The following is a 26832-nucleotide window of genomic DNA, read 5'->3' as shown; positions in this document are numbered from 1 at the left end:
AGAGTTGGGAAATCATGTTGCAGCCATATAAAACCTCGGTTAGGCCGCATTTGGAGTATTGCGTGCAGTTCTGGTCATCACACCACCAGAAGGGCATGGAAGCTTTGGAGAGAGTGCAAAGAAGGTTCACCAGGATGTTGCCTGGTCTCGAGGGTGTTGGCTATGAGGAGACTGGGATTGTTTTCACTGGAAAGACGGAGGCTGATAGGGGACCTGATAAAGGCCTACAAAATTATGAGCGGCATAAACAGGGTGGATAGTCAGAGGTCTTTTCCTAGGATGGAAGTGTCAATTGTTAGGGGGCACAGGTTCAAGGTGAGAGGGGGAAAGTTTAAGGGAGATGTGCGGGAGAAGCTTTTCACACAGAGTGATGGGTGCCTGAAACACACTACCAGAGGTGATGGTGGAAGCAGGCACATTAGCAACATTTAAGAGCATCTGGATGAGTACACGAATAGGGAGGGAAGAGAAGGATATAGTCCGAGTAAGGGCTGAAGGTTTTTTTTTAGTTTAGTTAGGGCATCATGATCGGCACGGGCTTGGAGGGCCGAATGACCTGTTCCTGTGCTGTACTTTTCTTTGTTCTATCCACCTACTCAACCTGTAACCATGTATAACATCCATCTACCCAACCTGTAACCATGCATAGCATCCACCAACCCAACCTGTAACCATGCATAGCATCCACCAACCCAACCTGTAACCATGTATGGCATCCACCAACCCAACCCAACCTGTAACCATGTATGGCATCCACCAACCCAATCTGTAACCATGTGTGGCATCCACCAACCCAACCTGTAACCATGTATGGCATCCACCAACCCAATCTGTAACCATGTGTGGCATCCACCAACCCAACCTGTGGCTGTGTCTAACACCCATCTACCCAATCTGTAACCGTGTATAACATCCACCTACTCAACCTCTGACTATGTATAGCATCCACATAACCCAACCTTTAACCATGTATAACATCCACCTATCCCACCTGTGGCTGTGTACAATATCAACTTACCCACCTGTGACTTATATTGTCATAACACTTTAAGGAAATATGCAAAGGAACAAGTAGCCAGGATGTAGAATAGTATAGTGTGTGTTGGAGAAATTGCAGTTGCGCTGTCCTCATGATAAATAGTTGCTTAATCCATAAAGTAGATCTGTCTGCTGAGCCATTCTGTATCATCTTCAAATAAACACAACTTCTGTCTTGTTTACTGGTCCGTGCACGAGATTGGCAATTTGCATGAAGCAAACATGGAAACGCAACATGATAGCAGCGGTTGGATTCTGAAGACCATTGGACAAGTCACAGACCAACTGAATGCTATATGAACATGGGAACGAGTCTGATTCCCTCTACAAATGGTGCTTTGCAAAAGAGTAACCAATTCATGGACTAGTTGAATTGGTGATTAATGGGAGCAACAAGTCAGTTTAGAATTGTTCCCTGGAGACAATTTTTAATTAGGTGGGAAAGGCTGCAGGGCCATCAAGATGTCCTCTACTGCTATTACTGCGCAAGGCAAAAACATGCAAAACAGAAAAAACAAAACTGCTGCCACAGAACAAAAAAAACCTATGTGGGCGGCACGGTAGCACAGTGGTTAGCACTGCTGCTTCACAGCTCCAGGGACCTGGGTTCAATTCCCGGCTTGGGTGACTGTCTGTGTGGAGTTTGCACATTCTCCTCGTGTCTGCGTGGGTTTCCTCCCATAGTCCAAAGATGTGCGGGTTAGGTTGATTGGCCATGCTAAAATTGCCCTTAGTGTCCTGAGATGTGTAGGTTAGAGGGATTAGTGGGTAAATATGTAGGGATATGGGGGTGGGGCCTGGGTGGGATTGTGGTCGGTGCAGACTCGATGGGCCAAAATGGCCTCTTTCTGCACTGTAGGGTTTCTCTCTAAAACATAGCAGCTATACTGGCGAATCTCTTCACAGAATAGAGGGGTTACCAATCACCTATCCTCTGGAAGATCACCACCAAATTCCCAGCATGAATTAAATGTCCTATGCAAATTCAGGCTGTTCAAATAAAGAATAGAGCTATGCATTTTAGATTTATCCAGAACATGGTAAACAAGTGTAAAAATAAACGAGGCATTGCATAGACTTTGGGCCTGTCTCAGGAAGATCAGATGGACCCTGTTAAGCTGCAAAACATGCTGGAGGATAGGTTTTATGTAGCGGTGAACTTCAGAATACTCAGATTGAAACGGATGGCTTACAGACAGCAGCCACAAGAATTAATTGATCAGTTCATGAACAGGTTCCAGGAGGAACGGCTGCGATTTTTAAGCAACTGAGCCGTCTCAACAGATAATGAATCTGGTGAGAGCTTCATCACCAATCAATGTCTATAAAAATAGATGTTTTGGAGAAAGAGGTCACAATATTAACACTGCTAATAGATGGCAGAAAATACGAAGCTATCTGCACTGGACAGCATTTTGAAGCATTAGGTGTCACTATCAATATTATCCCGATAGCCAGAAACCAAAAAGCAAACCATGTGAAAAGTTCGGTCTACTGCACCAATCACAAAGGTGCCCTGCGTTGCAAAATATTTGCAACGTGTGTGTTGTAAAAGGACATTGGGCTCCCCCATGTATGTAACTTGGATCTGGAGGTGCAACCAACAGTTATGATACGATACAACCAAACAAAAAGTACGTATAGCACATTGGCAGCAACAACAGGGAGACCAGGGTGAAGATTGAGAGTAGAAAAATCTTCAACTGAGAAGTGAACAAGTGTTCCATACTGTGAATGTGACACCATGTATAAATGAATTCAAACAGTTAGAGGCTTTCTCTACTATCAGCATCATATGGCCAAAGAACATATGGAGGGCCGAAGGGCCTGTTTCCTGTGCTGTACTGTTCTTTAACAGTGGCAAACACACACACACAGCCAAAGTCAACACAGGAATGAGCGCAAACATCTTACCAGTTGGCATCTAGATCATTGGAAGTCAATTATACAATCTACGATAGATAAGTTAACTGCATATGAGTCACCCATTTATTGTATCGGTATATTGGCATTGAAGTGCTTCTTATAGCAAGTCTTCATGTAAACTACAAATATTGTGGACACAAGTGGGCTAGCAATGGCAAGGTTACTGGCATGTACAGAACTCAACACCGTGACCATACACAAGACCACCAACGTACCAAGTGTGGCAGAAGAGGCCAAGAATGATCGCACTGAGTCAGTCCATGACCCATAGCAGATACACCCAGACAGATTCAACACCAGAGGAAACTTCAGAAGTGATGCTGTACTACATCTCAGAAAAGATGCAACTCCATTGATTGACCCTCCAGAAAGTGCAGTGTGCACGTACAGCTTAAGAATGAGTTGGACATCACAGAGCATAATGGCAGTGTCCATCGTGTGCATCACCACACCAACTGGTGCCGTTCTGCCACAAGCAGGGTATCGCCAAGTCAGATGCCAAACACTGATATTAGTTAGTTCATCTGGCAGAGGATCTCAAGAAATCACTACATTCAGGGCATAATTTGGAAGATTTGCTTCCAAAGATACCCATCAGTTCATCCATCAGTCAGGGTCCATTCCAACATCACATGGACAGAATCATAGAAAATGTTCTTGGATGTGTATGCATTGCTGATAATATTGTGGTAATGGGCAAAACTAAAAATGATAATGACTGAAATCTACACGTTTGACAACAGGGGTGGCACGGTGGCACAGTGGTTAGCACTGCTGCTTCACAGCTCCAGGGACCTGGGTTCAATTCCTGGCTTGGGTGACTGTGTGGAGTTTGCACATTCTCCTCGTGCTGCGTGGGTTTCCTCCGGGTGCTCCGGTTTCCTCCCACAGTCCAAAGATGTGCGGGTTAGGTTGATTGGCCATGCTAAAATTGCCCCTTGGTGTCCTGAGATGCGTAGTTTAGAGGGATTAGCGGGTAAATGTGTAGGGATATGGGGGTGGGGCCTGGGTGGGATTGTGGTCGGTGCAGACTCGATGGGCCCAATGGCCTCTTTCTGCACTGTAGGGCTTCTATGATTCTTCTATGATTCTATTGTAAAAAACTTGCCTTCAACTGTAAGAAATGCCAGATGAATGAATTCAAGTCAAATTAATTTTTTGGATCTATTTATTAAAGTTTTGGGATCCATCCTGACCCAGGAAACTCAAAGATGTAGGACAAGAAGGCTTGCAGACATGCATTGGAATTTTCAATTTCTACATGCCATACATAACTAACTTTGCAAATAAAGCATCAGCACCAAGAGAGTTCTTAGAGAAGGATAGTCCCTATGCACGGCAGGAGGAACATCAACACACGTTTGAGTTGCTTGAACAGGCATTGTCAGAAGAGGCAGGCATTCTATAATGCAATGAACCAAGGAAAGAAACGGTCTTAGAGGTCAACAAATCTCAAAAGGGATTAGAAGCATGTATTATGAAAGATGGTAAACTAAATTGCATTTAGTTCCAAAAATCTATCGCGAGATGAATCCAATTATTTGAGCAGAGTATTTGAAGTACTGGCTCTGTGTCACAAAAGTCTAATTACTAAATGACTCACATTGAAAACTGACCATAAAACATTGGAAATGATTTGGTCCAAGCATCTGATGAGTACACCACCAAGACTAGAATGACTTCTGATAAAAAAACTGGATATTTCAATGTCTGTTCCAAGCCAGATAGTAAAATAGTAATTTCAGACTCACTGGAGTAGGAAAAAGATATTTTGATAGACTTACAGTGGACAACATAGACACTGAAGTAGAATATGTACTCAATCAATCGATGAGGTTTGGTCAACACAAACACAACTAACTTCAGTGGGAAACAGCAAGTGGTCCACGACTGAAAGCATAATGGAGAGTTTATTGCAGAATGCTGGTCTGATATGATACAAAAAGTGCCAGACACCCTCAGAAGGTTTTGTAGTTATTTCTAGAGGCATGATTTCAAAAGAAAACAGGTACTTGCGCCTAAAGCTCTTTGCCAAGATATATTGTCACTGTTAAACCAGGGGCATATTGGCATAGAGCAAACAAGGTACCTGGCAAGGGAAACTGTGCATTGGCCAGGATCAACAATGATATTTTGAAGGAAATGAGAATGTGCATTACATGCCAGAGTCATCAACCACATCAATACAAAGTTCAAAAATGTGCAGGTTAGGTGGATTGGCCATGCTAAAGTGTCCCTTAGTGTCCAAAGATGTGTAGGATAGGGGATTAGTAGGGAAAATACGTGGGGTTACAGTGGGCAGCACAGTGGTTAGCACTGCTGCCTCACAGCGCCAGGGATTCGGGTTCAATTCCAGCCTCAGGTCACTGATCTGTGTGGAGTTTGCACATTCTCTCCATGTCTGCGTGGGTTTCCTCCCACACCCCAAAGATGTGAAGGTTAGATGGATTGGCTATGCTAATTTGCCCCTTAGTGTCAAGGGGACTAGCAGGATAAAAGTTAAAGTTAAAAGTTAAAGTTAAAATGTATTATTAGTCACAAGTGAGGCTTACATTAACACTGCAATGATGTTCCTATGAAATTCCCCTAATCGCCACAGTCTGGCACCTGTTCGGGTCAATGCACCTAACCAGCACGTCTTTCAGAATGTGAGAGGAAACCGGAGCACCTGGAGGAAACCCACGCAGACACGGGGAGAACGTGCAAACTCCACACAGACAGTCACCCAAGCCGGGAATCGAATCTGGGTCCATGACATTGTGGTGCAGCAATACTAACCACTGTGCTACTGTGTCGCCTACGTAAATAGGGCCTGGGTGGGATTGTTGTCGGTGCAGGCTCAATGAGCCGAATGGCCTCCTTCTGCACTGCAAGGATTGAATTGCACAGGAATAGGTTCTTGGTGGGATGCTCTGTTAGAGAGTTGGTGCAGACTCGATGGGCCAAATGGCCTCCTTCAGTACTGTTGGGATTCTATGATTCTACTTACACACTCATGAGATTCCATCATACTTTGTTCTAAAATCATAACAATTTATTATCCATTCTGACAATTGTCTTCTAATCACCAATTACTTTTCCAAGTTTCCATTCATCAGACAATTGAAGGATACGTCATGTACATCTGTGGCCAACACAATCAAGTGCAATATTCACTTTGTCCAGTACAGCTGAAGAGGCAGTAATCATGAAGTGTCGGGAAACCAAACAAGATCTCCACATTACTATGTTACACATCAGGAATGCCTTTAGATATGGCTTACCTACCCACCTATGGCCATGCATAATACTACCTTACCCCAAAAGTGAACTGAGTATAGCGTTGGGCACCACAGACAATGAAGAATTAGATACATGGGAAATTCAACTCAGACTTGGAGGCAGAGGAAGGGGATCTCTGATTGAGATTGATTCGCCGAAATTTATGGAATGGGCTGTTGGAGCATGAAATGTTTTGGTTGAGGTCTGGATCAAGGTACCACACAGGAAAAATATTTGAAGAGAAAGATACAAGACTATGGAGAGTTGACTGTAGGTTGAGTTTTAGATTGCTGTAGCAAGCAGCTAGTACATGAAGAGACAAATGGCTTCCTCCAGTTCATCAATTTTGGTTCAGTGGCAAGACTCTAGCTTCTGATTCTAAAGATCATGGACTCACTTATACAATTGTACACATAACATGGGCTGACACTTCAGTGCAGTTCTGAGGGAGTGTAGCATCTGAGCTAGCATCTTCAGTTAAAACATTAAAGCAATTTACCGTCTACCCCCCTCAGACGGATATAAAAGTTTCCCTGGTACAATTCAAAGAACCGCAAAGGAGTTATTCTGCTTCCCTGCCAATATTTCAGATCATCTATTCATTAGATCCTCGGTTGTCCTCTGTAATTGCTTACATAACAATGGTATCTACACTTTAAAATATTTCATTGGCTGCACAGTATTTTGGGACAGCCTGAGACATTATAAATGCAAATTCTCCCTCTGTGATATAAATCTCCAATTCTCAACAGTCATACTGCTTCATTACAGAGCTTCTCTCCACAAATTTGCCTCAAGGAGCTTCTCCTCACACACCACACTCATATTTCCTCCCGTTAACTTCAAAGGGACATTGATGTTTCCAAGTAGGATGATGACCCTAAATGGGCGGCACTGTGAGACAGTGGTTAGCACTGCCTCATAGCACCAGGGACCCAGGTTCAAATCCGGCCTCGTGTCACTATCTATGGGGAGTTTGCACATTTCTCCCCGTGTCTGCGTGGGCTTCCTCCAGGTGCTCTAGTTTCCTCCCACACTCCAAAGATGTGTGAGTTAGATTGATTGGCTATGCTAAATTGCCCCTAGTGTCAAGGGGGACTAGAAAGGTAAATACGTGGGGTTGCAGGGATGGGGCCTGGGTGGGATTGTCGTCAGTGCAGGCTCGATGGGCCGAATGACCTCCCTCTGTACTGTAGGGATTCTATTCTAGGGTTAAAAGAAAGTCTTTTAAAGTGTCCATTTATTCTAGCATTATAAACATCAGTGAATTTTTGTTTATTCTTTCATGAGATGAGAGTATTGCTGGCAAGTCCAGCATTTATTTCCCACCCCTAATTGCCCTTGAATCAGGTGATTTGCTCGGCTATTTCAGAATCGTTTGCTGCGGATCTGGAGTCACATGTCAGCCAAGTAAGAATGACAGTTTCCTCCCCTAAAGGACATTAGTGAATCCACTGTAGTTTTTACAATTACGGAGGCTAGTTTTATTCTAGAATTATCAATTGAACTTAAATTCTACCAGCTGCCATGGTGGGATTTGAACCTATATCCCCAGAACATGAACCTGGGCCTCGGGATTACTGGCCCCAGGACATTAGCACTACACCGCCACTGCTGCATACATAAACTTTCCCAGTCAGAGCACAGCTATATAAGAAACTGGACTTCTTTAACTTTTTTTAAAAATTGAACTGTCATGGTGCACCACTAGCTCCCCTAAATAAGCTTGGCCCTTTCCCAAGTATGGAGAGGCGACAAAGGGTGTCACAAGTCTGAAAAGATAAGGATAAAATAGAATAGGACATAAAACAAGGTTCAAGATCAGACTTACCCCTCTAAATGGCCTCCAAGAGAATGTAGTCTTACTACAATGCTGCATTTACATTACAATATTCACACTGATAGCCCAACTTCAGCAATAGTGCTGAAAAGCAAACAAGGTGATTAGTGTAAAATCTCCCGTCCCCAATCTCTTTTCCTCCTGATCAATGCAGCGTATCAAATCACAAGGTGCTCAATCCAAACATCATAAATAAATGGCTGCTGTCAGCCATCATCTCCAGCTGCTTCATCTGTCTATACAGACCATCAAAACACCCAGAACATATTGCTTTTGCCAAGACAAGTCCCAAAGCATAAGTAGCCAAAAAGAAAACCAACCCCTTCTTTATTAAATCCTGAATTAACTCTTCATTGATTTCCTTTATCAACTCAATCACCTCTCCCAAATCAGAGGTGAAACTCAACCCATAAATATATCATAATCCCCTGGTAAACATTATTGCTTATTGCCATTCGTACTCATGAAATTTGACTACATGTTGTCAGTAGAGTAGAGGCCACAGCACAAACTGAAGAGTTCTAACTAGTATGGTTTATTTGCATATTTGTCTCAAGGCCCGTTAGTCATAGCTTTGCTGTCTTCTTCGTTGATGGAAGAAGTGCAAAATTAATGAGGTCTCAGCAGGCTCCCTCTCAGTTCCACTGTGAACGAGCTCCCTTCTGTCATCTCATCTGTACTCTAACGGAATGATTAAACATCTCATCTACCCACATACATAAAGTCAGCCAATATATCCCACCAACATGATTGAATTCCCTTGCCTTTCTTCAAATGCTGTAAGATAATACTTTATAGGTTCACATCCTATATTCATTAGAGCTGGCCTCAATTCTTGTATGGAGCTATAGAACCTACAAGAATATTAGGCTCAATTTTTATATTGACTAAAACCACTCCAAGGAGTGGCAAAATTCTAACTATCGAAAGGTTTCACGAAATGTTCATGATCTCAAACTAACAAACAGAATTCACTTAATTTAAAATTGCTGTTGTCATAAAAATAGCTTCAGTAACTAGACAGAAGTGATTTACTCCAGGAACACTTCATATCCCAGCTACATCTGAAGGAAGCCCTCTTTGTAGATGTATCGACTGTAGATGCATATTCCCCCACGCTACTGATTTCAACGTAAAAACATTAACAGCCCTAGCTCCATGTAGCTGGTGGTTACAGAGCTCCATTTTTACCGTAAGACTCGCAATCTGCTGACGGACCAGCTGCATTGTGCTCCAATCCAAAAGACACCCGAGCTGGTTCTTTGTCTGCATGCTTTGTCCCGAAGCAAGCACTGTGCTTTGTAAATACACCCGGAACCAGCAGAGCAGCAATTCCCAGGCTCATTAGGTGCCTCATTCCACCAGCTGATTTTTTTTACTCTGTCAGAAAAATCTGCAGGAAAGAGTGAGCAGATTTTGTGTATTTCCCAAAGTGACTAAGCGCATCTTCACTGCACTCCACCATATAATTCATTTAGTTCAAAAAATTTACACATTGTGGGAGGAAATCTTTTAAAAATGTTTCACACGTGCAGGCAAAGTCTGTTTTCCATGCATTCTTTCAGCTTCCATGAGGGCAACAGTACGCCTGTCGGTAACAGACAAATTTGGAGTAGAGTAATGCAACATCATAATTTTAGTGCCTGAGACACACCAAACCATAATCTAAAAGGATCTTTCACGGACAGAAAGATCCTATAAAGAAACCTGGATTTGTTCATACCCACATGTAGGCAACTGCAAGAACAGCACTGGAGATGACAGCAACAGCTGCCAGCAGCCTCTGCCAAAGCCACACACTCCGTTAATGGTTTCACTACTCCCATTTCCTGGTTCTTGGAGAGCCTGCTCCCACAATTATGCGAATGTTTGTTTTCATTCCCCACCATTCTACTTAGAGGGAAATCGCCACACTTCACTGTATATAAATATTTAAACCAGTGCTCTAAGCCAATTCATTCCTCCTTACAGTATCCAAGCGATGGCACTTAACATCCACTGCAGTTAAAACAGCTTCATCTTTATAAAACTCATAACAATTAAAAGTTGCCTCATAACTTGCATTTAAATTTGCTATCAGCTACATTCAAGTTTTAATCTCGCAAAACAACAGAACATGTGTTTATAGCATCCTAAGCACTGCTGAATTTCAGAAGCATCTGCTTGAAATCATGAATGTTCCAACATTTCTGTCATTTGTAGTGTGATGGACTAGGACTGACTACCTAATACAGCACACACAAATCATAGAATCCCTACAGTGCAGAGGGCGGCCATTTGGTCCATCAGGTCTGCACCAACAACTGTCCCAGCCAGGCTCTATCCCTGTGACCCCCATATATTTACCCTGCACACAAAGAGACAATTTAGCGTGGCCAATCAACCTAACTTGCACATCTTTGGACTGTGGGAGGAAACCGGAGCACCCGGAGGAAATGCACGCAGACAAGGGGAGAAAGTGCAAGCTCCACACAGTCACCCAATGCTGGAATCGAACCCAGGTCCCTGGTGCGGTGAGGCAGCAATGCTAACCACTGTGCCACCTTGCCTCCCAAATCCTATACCATCTCTAGCGGTACAGTACATTGATAAAATTTAATTGCGTATGATCCAAAACCACATCTTCCCTGTAACAGGTAGAAACATAGAAACATAGAAACCCTACAGTGCAGAAGGAGGCCATTCGGCCCATCGAGTCTGCACCGACCACAATCCCACCCATGCCCTACCCCCACATATTTACCCGCTAATCCCTCTAACCTACGCATCCCAGGACACTAAGGGGCAATTTTTAACCTGGCCAATCAACCTAACCCGCACATCTTTGGACTGTGGGAGGAAACCGGAGCACCCGGAGGAAACCCACGCAGACACGAGGAGAATGTGCAAACTCCACACAGACGGTGACCCGAGCCGGGAATCGAACCTGGGACCCTGGAGCTGTGAAGCAGCAGTGCTAACCACTGTGCTACCGTGCCGGTAATTCACAGAACATTGTATAATTAGAACTGACGCTTGCAGCACAGGAGACCATTCAGCCCATGACTGTGCCACCTCTGCTAGCACTGTCTAAAACTAATCCTACAGTCCAGCACTGTCTGAAACTAATCCTACAGTCCAGCACTGTCTGAAACTAATCCTACAGTCCAGCACTGTCTGAAACTAATCCTACAGTCCAGCACTGTCTAAAACTAATCCTACAGTCCAGCACTGTCTAAAACTAATCCTACAGTCCAGCACTGTCTAAAACTAATCCTACAGTCCAGCACTGTCTGAAACTAATCCTACAGTCCAGCACTGTCTAAAACTAATCCTACAGTCCAGCACTGTCTGAAACTAATCCTACAGTCCAGCACTGTCTGAAACTAATCCTACAGTCCAGCACTGTCTGAAACTAATCCTACAGTCCAGCACTGTCTGAAACTAATCCTACAGTCCAGCACTGTCTGAAACTAATCCTACAGTCCAGCACTGTCTAAAACTAATCCTACAGTCCAGCACTGTCTAAAACTAATCCTACAGTCCAGCACTGTCTAAAACTAATCCTACAGTCCAGCACTGTCTAAAACTAATCCTACAGTCCAGCACTGTCTAAAACTAATCCTACAGTCCAGCACTGTCTGAAACTAATCCTACAGTCCAGCACTGTCACCACAGACTTGTATCTTCCTCTGCTTCAAATATTTATTCAGCTGCCCCTTAAATGAGGCAGTGGTCTTTGCCTCAATAAGTTCCTCTGACACAGCATCCTCCAATAAACCTCTGTGTGAAGAAATTTTTCCACCCCAATTTAAACTGATAACACTTCATCACTGACCACATCAGCATCTGTCCCGGTTTACCATTCATAATTTTTAAAAATTCAATCAATTCCCCTTTTAATACTCTTTGTTTTACTAAAAATAGTCCTATTAACTGAAGCATCTCTTCAGAACAATAATTTCCCATCCTACTTTATGTAGAACTGTACATCTATAAATACTAGTATCTACTCAACAATGTGGAAAATTGTCCAAGTATGCCCTGTCCACAAAAAGCAGAACCAATCAAATCGGGCCAGTCACTGCCCCACCAGTCTATTCTCAGACAGAAGTAATGGAAGGTATTCGTACAGTGCTATCAAGTGGCACTTACTCAGCAATAACCTGCTCACCAATGATCAATTAGAGTGCTGCTGGGACAATTCACCACCTGACCTCATTATAGTCTTGGACCAAACATGGACAAAAGAAGCGAATTTCAGAGGCGAGGTGAGAGGCTGCCCTTGACATCAAGACAGCAATCGACTGACTGTGGCATCAAGGAGCGCCAACAAAACTGAAGTCAACGCAAATTAGGCAAAAACGCTCCCTGGTTGAGCCATACCTTTTTAAAAATTCTTTTGTAAGGCCAGCATTTATTGCCCATCAGGTTGTGGTGAGCTGCCTTCTTGAACCGCTGCAATCCATGATGCAGGTACATTCACAGTGCCTTTAGGGCGGGAGTTTCAGGATTTTAACCCAGCAACAGTGAAGAAATGGCAATACAATTCCAATTCAGGATGGTGGGTGGCTTGGAGGGAAATTTGTCGGTGATAGTGTTTCCACGTGTCTGCTATCCTCATCCTTCTAGGAGGCAGTGGCAGGATGGTAATGGCACTGGACTAGCAATCCAGTGGCCCATGTTAATGCTCTGGGGACACAGGTTCAAATCCTACCAAAACAGCTAGTGGAACTTAAATTCAATTAACGAAAGAATTGTCAATTGGGGCAGCACTGCAGCCTCAACACCATGGACCCAGGTTCGTTTCCGGCTTTGGGTGACTGTGTGGAGTTTGCACATTCTCCCTGTGGCTGTATGGGTAAGATGCTCTGTCGGACTTAATGGACCGAACGGCCTCCTCCTGCCCTGTAGGGATTTTATGGTATCTTTCTAGGATTGTCATCTGGTTCACAATGTCCTTTAGGGAAGGAAATATGCCGTCCTTACATGCTCTGACCTACACGTGCCTTCAGACCCACAGCGATATGATTGACTCTGAAATGGCCCAGCAAACCATTCAGTTGCATCAAACCACAACCTAGCCAAAGGAAGATGGTGTGGTTGTTGGAGATCAATTATCTCAGTCCCAGGACATCACTTCAGGAGTTTCTCAGGGTAGTGTGCAAGGGCCAAACATCTGCTTCATCAATGACCTTCCATCCATCATAAAGTCAAAGTGGGAAAGTTGGCTGATGAGTGCACAAAGTTCAACACCATTCATAATTTGACATGTAATGCCTGCACAAAGCAAGACTTGGACAACATTCAGCCTTGGGTCGATATGGGGCAACCCTTATACTCTGTGCCTTGTGACGTTGGCGTACCTTTAGGAAGTGTTTTTTTTTAAATCATGTACCCTGCAACTGTAAGTAAACTTTTTCAGTTTGTTTTACTCATTGTTGCCGAGTTGACTACAAGTCTTTTTATTGCTGCTGAAACGGAGGTTTGTTCATTTTTCTGGGATGTTTATGACTCTTAGAAGAAGAAAACCTGGTTGGCAGATCAGGTGACAGGAGTTCTTCCGTTTTCAGGTTGAGTTTTAGTTTTAGAAGGGGCATCAAGCTGAAAAGAAGATTCTCACTCTCTGGTTTTGGAAATTCTGCTGGTTAGCTGAAAGGAAGATCTTGCCTTTCTAAATCGGCTGTTGGTGGTGTTTTGGGAAGCTGTTCTGATTTTAAACTGTTCTGAGTCTATCCAGAGAACTGCAGACTTCATCCAAGGGTCTCAAGTCCAGTATCATGTGAGCATTAGTCTTTGCTATGTTAAACCTGTGTTTGAAGGGTCTTTTGTCTACAGGAATGGTTTGATTGGAATACATTAGATATATTTGTTAAGGGTTATACATTATAGTGGTTGTTTTGTTTCTTGCTTGTAATAAGAGTTCTTGCTAATTTTCTTACTATACATGTTTACTCTATTCTTAAATAAATTTTGTTTGATAAAAGCTCCCTAGTGGGTCATTTGAATCACACCTGAAGCGAAACCTACCATGCTTATCCTAGCCAAATTCAAAATGCTAAACTTACGATCCAAGCGGGCTCCATAGAAGACTTTGGAGTTTCTGACCTAAACCATAAAAGCCGATAAATACAAAATCTGAAATCTTGCAGTGTCCACTGGCACTCGCAATCTTAGGAGGAAATCTTTAAAGAACAATTGGATATAGGGATGGTTCCACACCGCACCCAGAACAAACTGCACAGAACTGGTTTCTATGCATCACTTCAGCTTTCAAGAGGATGACAGTGGACTGACAACAGGCAAATGTACAATACGGTAATGTAGGAACAAAGACTTGGGAGGAACATTGTGGAGAATTTGAACTCCTTGGTCTTGGTTCATTCATAACGTTCATTGTCTCTGCTTTGATTCTATATTCCTATTCCATGTTGTCCACTCACAATGAACAAGTATACATTTATTCACACTAAACTGTATTTTATACCTGTCATCGCATTGTGTTGACATGTTGAACATTCTATCCTTCTGAATGTTACATTAATTATCATCTTCGGATTAAACCGTTTTTCTGAAATTCTGACGGCATTGTGGTTCATTACAAGAGCCTTCCCTTCAGGCTATGTATTTTTCATCAATTGAGCATTTGTGTGTCTGTGCTTTAGTATAAGTATACCAAGTTTCAAGATCCCCACTGTCAGCTTCATTCTGATTTTCAATTCATGGATGCCTCCCTGGATGTGTCCAAAATAATCGAACTAACCTTTACATCTATGATCTGTCTTGATTTGGGTGAGGTTTTTCCTGAGACTTCCCCACTTATCGATTTCAAATCATTTTTTTGAGTCTTGCTCAAAGCTCCGTCTCCGCAGCAGCTTCACCCCACCCTGTCCTCCAGCTCCACTTGTACTCAATCCGCAGCATCTCCAAGCCTCCACCAACCACCCTAGCCACCACCCCACCCCTCCATCAGCAACACCTCCTCCCCACACTGCCCTCAGCAACAGGGCTACTGCATTCCTTCCGTGATGCCCCTCCCCCGCCCTCTCGCAGACAGCCCCTCCCCTGCCCGCTCGCAGACAGCTCCTCCCCCACACCCTCGCAGACAGCCCCTCCCCTACATTAAGGTGGCCTGGTGGCAGTGGTTGGCACTGCTGCCTCAATGCCAGGGACCCAGGTTCCATTCCCGGCTTGGGTCACCGTCTTTGCAGAGTCCGCATGTTCTCCCCGTGTCTGCGTGGGTTTCCTGTGGGTACTCCAGTTTCCTCCTAGTCCAAAAGACGTGCTGGTTAGGTGCACTGGCCTTGCTAAATTTTTCCTTACTGTATCCAAGCAGTGTATTGTTTGCACTTGTACAGTTCTTTATCAAAAAAGATGCCTTATCTTGTGGGATTTGTTCCCTTCTGTTCTATTTTTTATACCCCTGGTTAAAGAGGAGCTCTTTGCAAGCTCTTCCAATGAAGGATTTACACTCACCTTACAAAATCATCGGCAGCCCTTCCAGCTGCAGCAGTACTCTCCATGTCACAACGAAGCAATGGCCTGTGAAATAAGAGAGAGAGATCACTATTAGCCGTAGAGCAATAGACATCACCACATTGCAGTGTCAATAACTCAAACTAATCTATATATTTTAAAATCTTGCCGGTGAAGTGATTTTTAGTTGCCAGTTTGTCTAAACATCACACTGAAGCATTCAGAACATTCTATGGTCCAATGACAGGACACTACAGCTCACTTGCAATAACCACTAACCGAAGAACCCACCAGGCAGCATGGAGTGAGCCTTGCCCCTCTTTACATCGAATCAATGCTTTGGCAATTTGGTGCATATTTTGGGATCTTGGACTTCCTACATGTAGTCCCTCAAGAAACAGAACCACAATCTGCTGCCACAAAAACAAGTTCCTGATTTCCCTGGGACAATTAATTCCAACTTTGGCAGTGAATTGGCACAGATAATTCCAAATACTGCACACACCAACACTTTCCACAAGACGGCAACATTTCCTCTGCCAATCCTCTGCCGTTATACCTTATACCATGGTCTCATCTCTCTCTCGTGTTCTCCCACCCCACGCCTTCCAATCCTTCCCTATACACTCCTCATCCAAGCAGGGCTACTCATCTCATTCTGCATTGACGTGACAAGCCCCGTAAGACTGGATCATCAGGCAAAGCTGAATCAACCCCAAATCATTTCACACATCCCCAAGCCAACCCTTATCTTTATGCTATTTGTTTATTCCATTTCATGCCTCATTGCATGACTGAGAAGGTAAGCAGCTAACCTATGCTCAGTCTGAAGCTAGCCACTAGGAGGTGCGGGAGCATAGCCTCACACTCATCATTACATTCAAATCCCTTCCCTTCTGCTCAGCTGAGACCGACAACATGAGGCGAGGAAACAAACAGGATCCATATCCATCTATGTGCAGTGTATGGAAACAGAGCACATTACAACATATCCATAATTCAATAACACATCTTCAAATATTTCAACCTACATCGAAAGGGAATATTTAAAACTGTGCTGAGCTTTGTGGAAATTGAAGCAACAGTCAGACTGGCACAAACATAATCTCAGCTCCCACAAGCAAAGGTTTTACAGGTGTGAGCACATGAAATGTATTCTGATGGTTCACAGGCTATGTGCAAACACAAAGGGAGGAGGATTTAACCAGGAGCAGCTCAACCATCTGAAAATAGTTTGATAAGAGTCATAGAGTCGTACAGCGCAGAAAAGGCCCTTTGGCCCATCAAGTAGACACCAATAACTCACTACAGGTGCACCAATCCCATACCTTTGAATATTTCAAGTGCTCATCAAATATTTTTTAAAGGTTGTGAGGTTTCCAGCCTCCACTAACTTCCCAGGCAGTGCGTTCCAGATTCCCACCACCCTCGGGGTGAAAAATATTTTTCTCAAATTCCCTCTGAAGCTCCTGCCCCTTACCCCAAAACTATGACAACTCGTGATTGACCCCTCAACCAAGGGGAACAGCTGCTTCGTATTCACCTTGTGATCATATTCCCCCCTCAGCCTCCTCTGCTCTAGAGAAAACAATCCAAGTCTATCCACTGTCAGCTATGGATTTTGTGGCACTGTTGAGCCAACAGTTTCTTCTCCCTAATTTTTGGTTGGAGCAAGTTGCTGCTTAGCCAGGTATCAGACAAGTAGGGTGACAAATTAGAGAATGGATGGATCAAGAGGGAGTGACAGTGAGGAAATGTCCTTTGTGGCTAGCTGAAATGTAGAACAAGATGAAATGCCATTGCTGATGTTGCCATGGGGCAGAATGTATATATGAGTGGGCTAAAGATAAATCCTAATGTTTAGCATTATGGTATTGAGAGAACCCATTGCCAACCTGTTTATGCTGAACAGATTAGAGTCAAATGCAGATGCTGGAAAACCAAAAAGAAAATGCTGGAAATTGTTCAACAGGTCAGGCAGAATCTGTGCAGAGAGAAAGAGCGAGAGTTATTGTTTTCGGTTAACGACCTTTGATAAGAATGGAACCAGATGAGATTAGTCTCGTCAGATGATGTCAGTGGTGGGGAATGGTGTAGTCACTTGTGCCAAAAGTTGCAAACAGGTTGAGAAGGAGGAGGGGGGAAATTTTACCTTCGTCACAACTACAGAGAATGTCATTTGTGACCGATTTGGGCCTGTTTTGGTATTGTGATAGGTGGAGACCAGATTAGAGGGATTCAAGGAGGGAGCTGTGGACAAATGAGCAAGGATTTGGGCAGGGACAATGAGTCTGGAGAAGAAAGGGAGCTTGGAGGTGGGGCCGTAGTTAGCAAGAGCAGAAGTTGAATTTTCTTGGGGGCAGGGAGGGGTACATTATCTGAGGTTAAGGAATTCTGGGAGTCTCCTAGATGAATCCAATATTTCTGAGACCTGCGAGGATCAAGAGTGGTGTATAGGGAGCATGAATATTAAAACCAGCTGGCATGTAATAATATCTCATCTCTTTGTATACATTAATTATCTATAAGCAGAGAAATGGAAACTTTGTCCAAAATATTGACTTGGGTCTATGGGGTGAGGAGATTAATTATGTAGCTGATCAACTTGATTCGGGCTTCATGTAAAATCAGGTCAGAACTCACCAGATGAACATCTGGAGCAAATGGAACAGATTCAACAGATCAATGCCGGTTTGGTCTGAGGAAATATTCACTAATTTAAAGCGCGGTGTTTCAATTAGGAGATTAGGGAGGCTGGGTACCAACCTTTGTTTCAGCAAAAAAAGAATCAATTGACTGTCAGAGAGAGGTCATGCCTAACAAATTTGATAGAATTTTTCAAAGATGTGATCAAATGTGTGGATGAGGGAAGTGCAGTTGATGTCCAAAGATGTGCAGCTTAGATTGATCGGTCGTGAAAAATTGCCCCTTAGTGCCTCAAAATATATAGGTTAGGGGGATTAGTGGGGTAAATACATGGGGTTACGGGCTAAACCTGACTAAGAGTCAGTGCAGACTTGATGGGTGGGCCGAATGGCCTCCTTCTGCACTGTAGGAATTCTGTGTAGTTTAAATGGATTTTAGCAAAGCCTTTAACAAGGTCCCACATTAGAGACTGATTGAGAAGCAAATAGAATTCAGGAAAACTTGGCGAGATGGATCCAAAACTAACTTAGTAATAGGATACAAAGGGTGGTGGTCAAAGGCTTGTTTGAGTGACTGGAGGCCGGTGTCCAGTGGCAAGTGCCTAAGACACAGCCAAGGCAGCTGCAAACTCGGCGTCATATTTGATCCTGAGCTGAGTTTCCTTTAAGTATGACCTCTTGAGCATCCCCCAATTTTCATCACTCTTCCACTGGCAACCATGCCTTCAGCTACTTAGGCCCCGAGCTCTGGAATTCCTTCTCTATCACTCCGCTTCTCTCACTTTCCTTTTACGATGCTCTTTAAAACCTATTTGATCAGTCATCTGCCCTAACATCTCCTTAATCAGGGCTAACACTCCAGTGTAATACTGAGGTGGCACTGTACTATAGAAATTATCATTTAGATGAGATATTATATCAAGGCACCATCTGCCTACTCAGGTGAATGTAATGTAAAAGATTCCGTGGTACAACTGGGACAAAGATCAGGGGAGTTCTCGCCAATGTCCAGTCCAATATTTATCTCTCAATCGACAGTACAAAAATTAAGAGACTTTCTGGTCATCACATTGCTGCTTGACAGAATTTACAAGTGGAGTTTGGCTGCTGCTTTTCTTACATCATAACAGTGACCACACTTCAAAATAATTCAATTTATTCCAAATGCTTTGATACATCCAGCGGTTGTAAAAAGCACTATATAAATACAAGCCTTCCCTTAAGTGGTTCTGTGTCACATTTTGTTTTATAGTAAAGGTGTATTCAACAGATAAAAGCAAAATTACTGCGGATGCTGGAATCTAAAACCAAAAGAGAAAATGCTGGGAAATCACAGCAGGTCTGGCAGCATCTGTAAGGAGAGAAAAGAGCTGACGTTTCGAGTCCAGATGACCCTTTGTCTCAGCTTTGACAAAGGGTCATCTGGACTCAAAACATCGGCTCTTTTTCCTCCTTACAGATCATAGAAATCATAGAAACCCTACAGTGCAGAAGGAGGCCATTCGGCCCATCGAGTCTGCACCGACCACAATCCCACCCAGGCCCTGCCCCCACATATTTACCTGCTAATCCCTCTAACCTACGCATCTCAGGACTCTAAGGGGCAATTTTTAACCTGGCCAATCAACCTAACCTGCACATCTTTGGACTGTGGGAGGAAACCGGAGCACCCGGAGGAAACCCACGCAGACACGAGGAGAATGTGCAAACTCCACACAGACAGTGACCCGAGCCGGGAATCGAACCCGGGACCCTGGAGCTGTGAAGCAGCAGTGCTAACCACTGTGCTACCGTGGTAGCTGCCAGACCCGCTGAGATTTTCCAGCATTTTCTCTAAAGGTGTATACAAGTTGTTTTTTGATCCAATGACTCAAACTCAACACAAGTGAATCAAGTCCATCTACGTGGGCTGGGTCATGATGATGTCAGCTGTTACTGTCAGTTTCACAGATGGTAGAGATTTGCCCAAAGGGTTCCACCAAAACTAAAAATACTTCAAAATGGGATTGAGACTTTGCTGCCACAGAAGGCATCACAGCTGTGCCAAATTCTATCCTCAAAATCCATACACATTTTCCAACAGGGCCACTGGGTTGTGATGTGAAAGTGGAACCCTGGCTGAATTTCCCTTTCAACACAGGTGTTTCATTCCTACTTCCATCCCACCGGGATGAGTTAACAGCACAGCAATAAGATTCTGAACATGACCTTCAATTCGAGAACAATTTCTGCTTCAGTCACTAGAATTCTTGCTGCCTTCAATGCACAATGTCTAATATCATCACCATCTTTAAAGCCTCAATGTGATCCTACCAGGAGTAATCACAATCCCATTCTGAACATTTAATCCTACTACATGGTTACACAGATTAGGAGTTCCCAACAGCAGAAGCGTTTGAATGTTGTTCTGGATGTGGAACTTTATCATAATGACTGGATTAGTCATCATGTTCTGTCATTTCTTCACTGGATTAAGGCAGATCGAGGCAGATAGGATGGTTATTGCCTCCGTCACTTTCTGCTTGTAGTCTAAAGGCAGCGCAAGCAAGTTCCTTGGAGAGTCTGACCAGAACACAGCTAACAAAAATTCCCACTTATACAAGTAGAGGATTATTTCTAAGGTGGTGGTTTCAGCTTCTCTTCTTTACCTGACCTGGGAGTGGTTCCTGCTGATATTGGATTCAGAAACTGGGAATATTTTATTCCCAGCACTAATAACCCTCATCTTCATTCTCAAAAGACACCACCCAAAATTTTACAGGAGAGAGAAAAACTGGATTCTCATCCAGCCTGCTCAGCATAGGCCAGTTACAGACTTGGGGCAAAGAATGAGTAGGAGCAGAGTTCATTCTGATCACTTAACATGTTGCCATCAGCACCCTTCTTAGCCATTTACATGCCCTTTGTCTTTTTATCAATCTCTCCCATCTCTACCAACTGATGGTTCTCGATCCAGCTTGCCACCCCCCCCCCCTCCTCCCCCCACCCCCCACCACCACAAGAGTATATTCTCTATTGTCTTCAGTTCTGATGAAGGGTCATCCAGACTCCAAACGTTAGCTCTGTTCTCTCACCACAGATGCTGTCAGACCTGCTGACATTTTCCAGCAATTTCTGTTTTTGCTCAGATTACATCTTTTGTATCTCTGTTTCTTTTCTTACCCCATCACCATTCCCTTCAGCCCTGAAAGACTCTTCTGTCATTCAACCTCTCCTGTCCTCCACTCATTACTTAAGGGGCAGCATGGTGGCACAGTGGTTAGCATTGCTGCCCCACAATATCGGGGACCCGGATTCGATTCCCAGCTTAGGTCACAGTCTGTGTGGAGTTTGCACCTTCTCCCCGTGTCTGCGTGGGTTTCCTCCGGGCGCTCCGGCTTCCTCCCACAGTCCAAAGATGTGCAGGTTAGGTGAATTAGCCACGCTAAATTCTCCCTCAGTGTACCTGAACAGGCGCTGGAGTGTGGCGACTACGGGATTTTCACAGTAACTTCATTGTAGTGTTAATGTAAGCCTACTTGTGACTAATAAATAAACTTTAACTTTCCTTTCGTCCTCATCACTCCCTCTCCTTGCTCAAAATTTATTACATCTCTAACTCTACCCCATTCTGATGAGAAGTTAACAACCTGAAGAACGCTGCCTGAGCTGCTGAGTATTTCCAGCATCTTTTATTTGCATTTCTGATTCCCACCATCCGCAGCAATATTCTACTTTTCCTTTCACTCTATAACTGGTCAAGGGTATAATAAGATGCCACAAGACCCAGCCAGCAGCACACCTCTTTGCCAATTACTCCCGGAATATTCTCTAAAGCTTCACTATCTCAGCAATAATGTGCCAGAGCATACAACAGCTGTTGCTAAACATTTCAAGAATTCTCTTAAGCTATGCAATGATCTGGAATTGCATTCTTCTGTGAAACACATTGAGTAATTTCACACCCAACACACATTCAGGGGACATAAAAAGCAAGTCTAGGCACACAACGGTTAAATTGTTCCTCTCCAGACAAATTCGCATTCTTGCATTTTTATGAGGATTGTGCGAGTCCAGCATTTCAAACTGAATGCATTCAGATTAAATGAACCAATTTAATTGGTGTGAAAGGCATTACATCTGTAATTAGTTAGTGTAGAAAAAAACATCCCAAGTTCTTACTTCACCAGAAGATTGTACAGGGAAACAAAATTTATCACAATTTTCATCAGCTCCTGAGGTGCTCTATTTACACCAATTCTCGGTGTTGGGAAGGTTGCACGCATTCTACATTTGACAGCCTCAACACTTCCATACATTACTATAACTTGCAGAGTCCCCTCAGAAACACTGTAGGACTTTTCAGAAGTTCAAATCCACTATCTCTCATCTTGTATTGTCAAGAATAACAACGCGAGGGACAATTTCTCCTTTCCCGGTGCATTGCATTTCATTCAACAAACAGCTTTCTGCCTTTGATTCTTAAAGAGTCTCTCCAGCTCAATGTGGGAGGAGTGAAAAGGAATGCAGCAGCAGTTGACGACAATTTAGTTAGGGAGACAGATAGTGTTCTCTGCAACTAGAAAAGTGAAGGATGTGGGGGTGCCTGCCTGGTGCCAGGGTTAAGGACGTCTTGGAGCTGGAGAAGAGCTTGGAGGGGGAAGAGAAAATTTCAGTTGTCATAGTCCATAATGGACTGGGAGAGTCGGGAGCAGTTGTACCACTTGGTTGAGGGGTCAATCACGAGGGGGCACAGTTTTAGAGTTAGGAGCAGGAGATTCAGAGAGGATTTGAGAAAAAAACCTTTTCACTCATAGGGTGGTGGAAATCTGGAATGCACTGCCTGGGAAGGTAGTGGAGGCTGGAAGACTTACAACCTTTAAAAAATATTTGGATTAGCACTTGAAATATCATAACATTCAAGGATATAATACAAGTGCAAGGAAATGGGATTAGCGTGCTTTTAGTGGTAGTTGTCAGTGCAGGCTCAATGGGCTGAATGGCCATATGACTCTATGTGGGTACCAATAACAGGTAGGACTAAGAAAGTGGTCCTACTGAGGGAGTATGAGCAACTAAGGGCTCAATGAAAAAGCAGAACTACAAAGATTACCACCTCAGCCATGATTAAATTGGCATTGGATAAACAAGATCAGAGAATTGAACACATAACTCAAAGATTGGTGTGAAAGAAATGGGTTTCAATTCATAGGACACTAACAGCAGTACTGGGGAACAAAAAGAACAATTCAGTTGGGACAGACTTCATTGACAGTGGTAGGGCTAGTACATAGAACATAGAACATAGAACAGTACAGCACAGAACAGGCCCTTCGGCCCACGATGTTGTGCCGACCTTCATCTGAAACCAAGATCAAGCTATCCCACTCCCTACCATCCTGGTGTGCTCCATGTGCCTATCCAATAACCGCTTAAATGTTCCTAAAGTGTCTGACTCCACTATCACTGCAGGCAGTCCATTCCACACCCCAACCACTCTCTGCGTGAAGAACCTACCTCTGATATCCTTCCTATATCTCCCACCATGAACCCTATAGTTATGCCCCCTCGTAATAGCTCCATCCACCCGAGGAAATAGTCTTTGAACGTTCACTCGATCTATCCCCTTCATCATTTTATAAACCTCTATTAAGTCTCCCCTCAATCTCCTCCGCTCCAGAGAGAACAGCCCCAGCTCCCTCAACCTTTCCTCATAAGACCGACACTCCAAACCAGGCAGCATCCTGGTAAATCTCCTCTGCACTCTTTCCAGCGCTTCCACATCCTTCTTATAGTGAGGTGACCAGAACTGCACGCAATATTCCAAATGCGGTCTCACCAAGGTCCTGTACAGTTGCAGCATAACCCCACGGCTCTTAAACTCCAACCCCCTGTTAATAAAAGCTAACACACTATATGCCTTCTTCACAGCTCTATCCACTTGAGTGGCAACCTTTAGAGATCTGTGGATATGGACCCCAAGATCTCTCTGTTCCTCCACAGTCTTCAGAACCCTACCTTTGACCCTGTAATCCACATTTAAATTAGTCCTACCAAAATGAATCACCTCACATTTATCAGGGTTAAACTCCATTTGCCATTTTTCAGCCCAGCTTTGCATCCTATCTATGTCTCTTTGCAGCCTACAACACCCCTCCACCTCATCCACTACTCCACCAATCTTGGTGTCATCAGCAAATTTACTGATCCACCCTTCAGCCCCCTCCTCTAAGTCATTAATAAAAATCACAAAGAGCAGAGGACCAAGCACCGATCCCTGCGGCACTCCGCTAGCAACCTGCCTCCAATCCGAAAATTTTCCATCCACCACCACCCTCTGTCTTCGATCAGACAGCCAGTTACCTATCCAATCGGCCAACTTTCCCTCTATCCCACACCTCCTTACTTTCATCATAAGCCGACCATGGGGGACCTTATCAAACGCCTTACTAAAATCCAAGTGTCCTGATGAATCAAATAATTAGAGTTGCAGATATAGCTTTAAATTAAATAGAAAGGGGAGGGATCAAGGAAGAGAAATTTTGGAAGTTAAAGAAAAGACAAGGCAATAGTGCTTGGGTTGCGACATCGGGAATGATAACCAGACTGTGGTAGAAACATTTAAAACATACAAACCCAACAGCAAATGTGGTGAGAGTAGGGAGAAATGCTCAATTAGAGATTTTTTATCTGAATGCACATAGCATTCATAATGAGAAAGACGAATTGATGCCACAAATAGAAATAGAACCCGTATAGATACTGTGATAATCTGTGAATATGTGCAGGTTAGGTTGATTGGCCATGCTAAATTAACCCTAGTGTTAGGGATAATAGCAGGGTAAATATGAGGGGTTATGGGAATAGGGCCTGGGTGGGATTGTGGTCCGTGCAGACTCGATGGGCTGAATGGCCTCTTTCTGCACTGTAGGGATTCTATGATTCTATGAAATGAGCATCATCTGATAGCCATCAGAGAAAAAGTGACCAAGGTTGAGAGTTGAATATTCAAACGCCATTAACATTTTAGAAAGATAGAAAGATACAGGTGGTCAGATAGTTGTGTTAATAAAGAATAAGATCAGTACAGTAGTGAGAAATGATCTTGGCTCAGAAGATCAAGATATAGAATCAGTCTGGATGGAAATAAGAAATAGCAAGAGAAATAAGTCATTAATCGGAGTCATTTATAAGCCCCCTAACAACAGCTGTATGTAAGACACAGTGTAAATTAAGAATTAATAGGGGGTTGTAAGAAAGGTACTGCGGTAATTATGGGTGATTTTAATCTTCATATAGATTACACAAATCAAATGGGCAAAGATAGCCTGCAGACTAGGACACAGAGAGCAGTTGAGGTGAAGAACAGATCAGCCATGATCTTATTGAATGGTGGAGTGGGCTTGAAGAACTGTATGACTTCCAGCTCTTCTTTCTTATGACCAGGTGTAGCCATAAACATTTATCTCTCCAAGTAAAGAAGTTGGATGACAAACAAATTATTGCTGTACAAAACAAAATATGCTGGAAATACTCAAATCATGCAGCAGCTGTAGAGAGAGGAAGATTTCAGCATAAAATTTCAGCTCGATCAACTTTCATCACAACAGGGGAGGGAATGACGGATGACAATAGTTCCCTGGTGCAGTCTCCATGGCAATGCCTCGACTAAAGTCAACTTGCCAACCAATTAGCACCCTTTTCGAATGCAGTACTAACTGTCGCTCCCTTTGAAATTTGGCATTTTCATGTCTGTCCTGATGGGTGCTCGGCAAAAAGTTTTGACAACATGTCTTTTTTCAGCAATATTGTGTTACCAAGTGATTATTTCTATACCATTGTTGTGGTGTGTTTCTGTGCGCATTCTGGATGAGGAGAGATTTCAGGTAACAACTCCAATGCTCAAATAGCAAAGACAGTTTTCAGGTAGCCGGGTATGAAAGGAGAGCACTTGGGCAAATCACCAGAGCTACTTACTACCCATTATACTATGCCAATCAGTCATCAACTCCAAACCAGGAGGTACAAGGGAAGAACACCAAGGGAAGAAATTCAGGGGTAAAAACTCATTTCAAATCACTATGCACTTGTTCAAGATTTGAATACAACCTGTCAAAATTTTTACTTTGCCATCAGAATTTCATCTGCGGGGCAGTTATAATGTGGGCTTTGATGCAGAAGCACTGATATTCAGCAGTTCCAAGCACTCACGATTCTGATCCCTTGCTGCGAGCACCCACCACCCCCCGCCCCCCCCCCCCCCTCCCCCGCCAAACCCAATAATTTCAATCCATGCTTATGATTTCAAACGCCCACGCTGGTGGCAGCAGCTCTGAAAGCCTTGCAAATAATGCTGCATGCTTAATGTATACTGGTTCATCGCTGCCTGGTTTCTATTTCATTATGAAACCACAACTAAAATGAAAATATTACTTAAGAAATAAGGAAGATTAAAACTTAGATTAAAAGAAAAATAAAGGGCAGATCAGGCTTTTAAACATTTTGTATGCGTTTTTAATTGACACAGCACCCCTAACTCAGGCTATATAATAAATACAATGCCAGACTCAGCATCGTTCAATCCTGCAAGCAGAGTCCACCACCTGACTTTTTAAAAATTACAATAGAAGGTTAATTTACAGATCATTTACACAGTTAAGGTTTGTGCACACTGGAGCAAGAATTCAC

At 43.4% G+C, this 26832-nt stretch overlaps 1 protein-coding gene across 2 annotated transcripts in view; it reads right to left on the bottom strand.

Annotated features, from left to right (window-relative positions):
• LOC144480063 (rho GTPase-activating protein 32-like) overlaps positions 1 to 26832 on the bottom strand; it is a 413821-nt gene that overhangs the window by 240489 nt on the left and 146500 nt on the right. For both annotated transcript variants that reach the window (XM_078199237.1, XM_078199236.1), the window contains exon 2: positions 15521 to 15586. In XM_078199237.1, coding sequence (XP_078055363.1) covers positions 15521 to 15567 — 47 coding nt within the window. In that variant the 5' untranslated portion in view covers positions 15568 to 15586. The remainder of the gene's footprint in view (positions 1 to 15520; positions 15587 to 26832) is intronic.

Source organism: Mustelus asterias, chromosome 27 (genome assembly GCF_964213995.1).
Source record: "Mustelus asterias chromosome 27, sMusAst1.hap1.1, whole genome shotgun sequence".
Lineage (NCBI taxonomy): Eukaryota > Metazoa > Chordata > Chondrichthyes > Carcharhiniformes > Triakidae > Mustelus > Mustelus asterias.
This window is presented reverse-complemented; position numbering and strand designations above follow the sequence as displayed.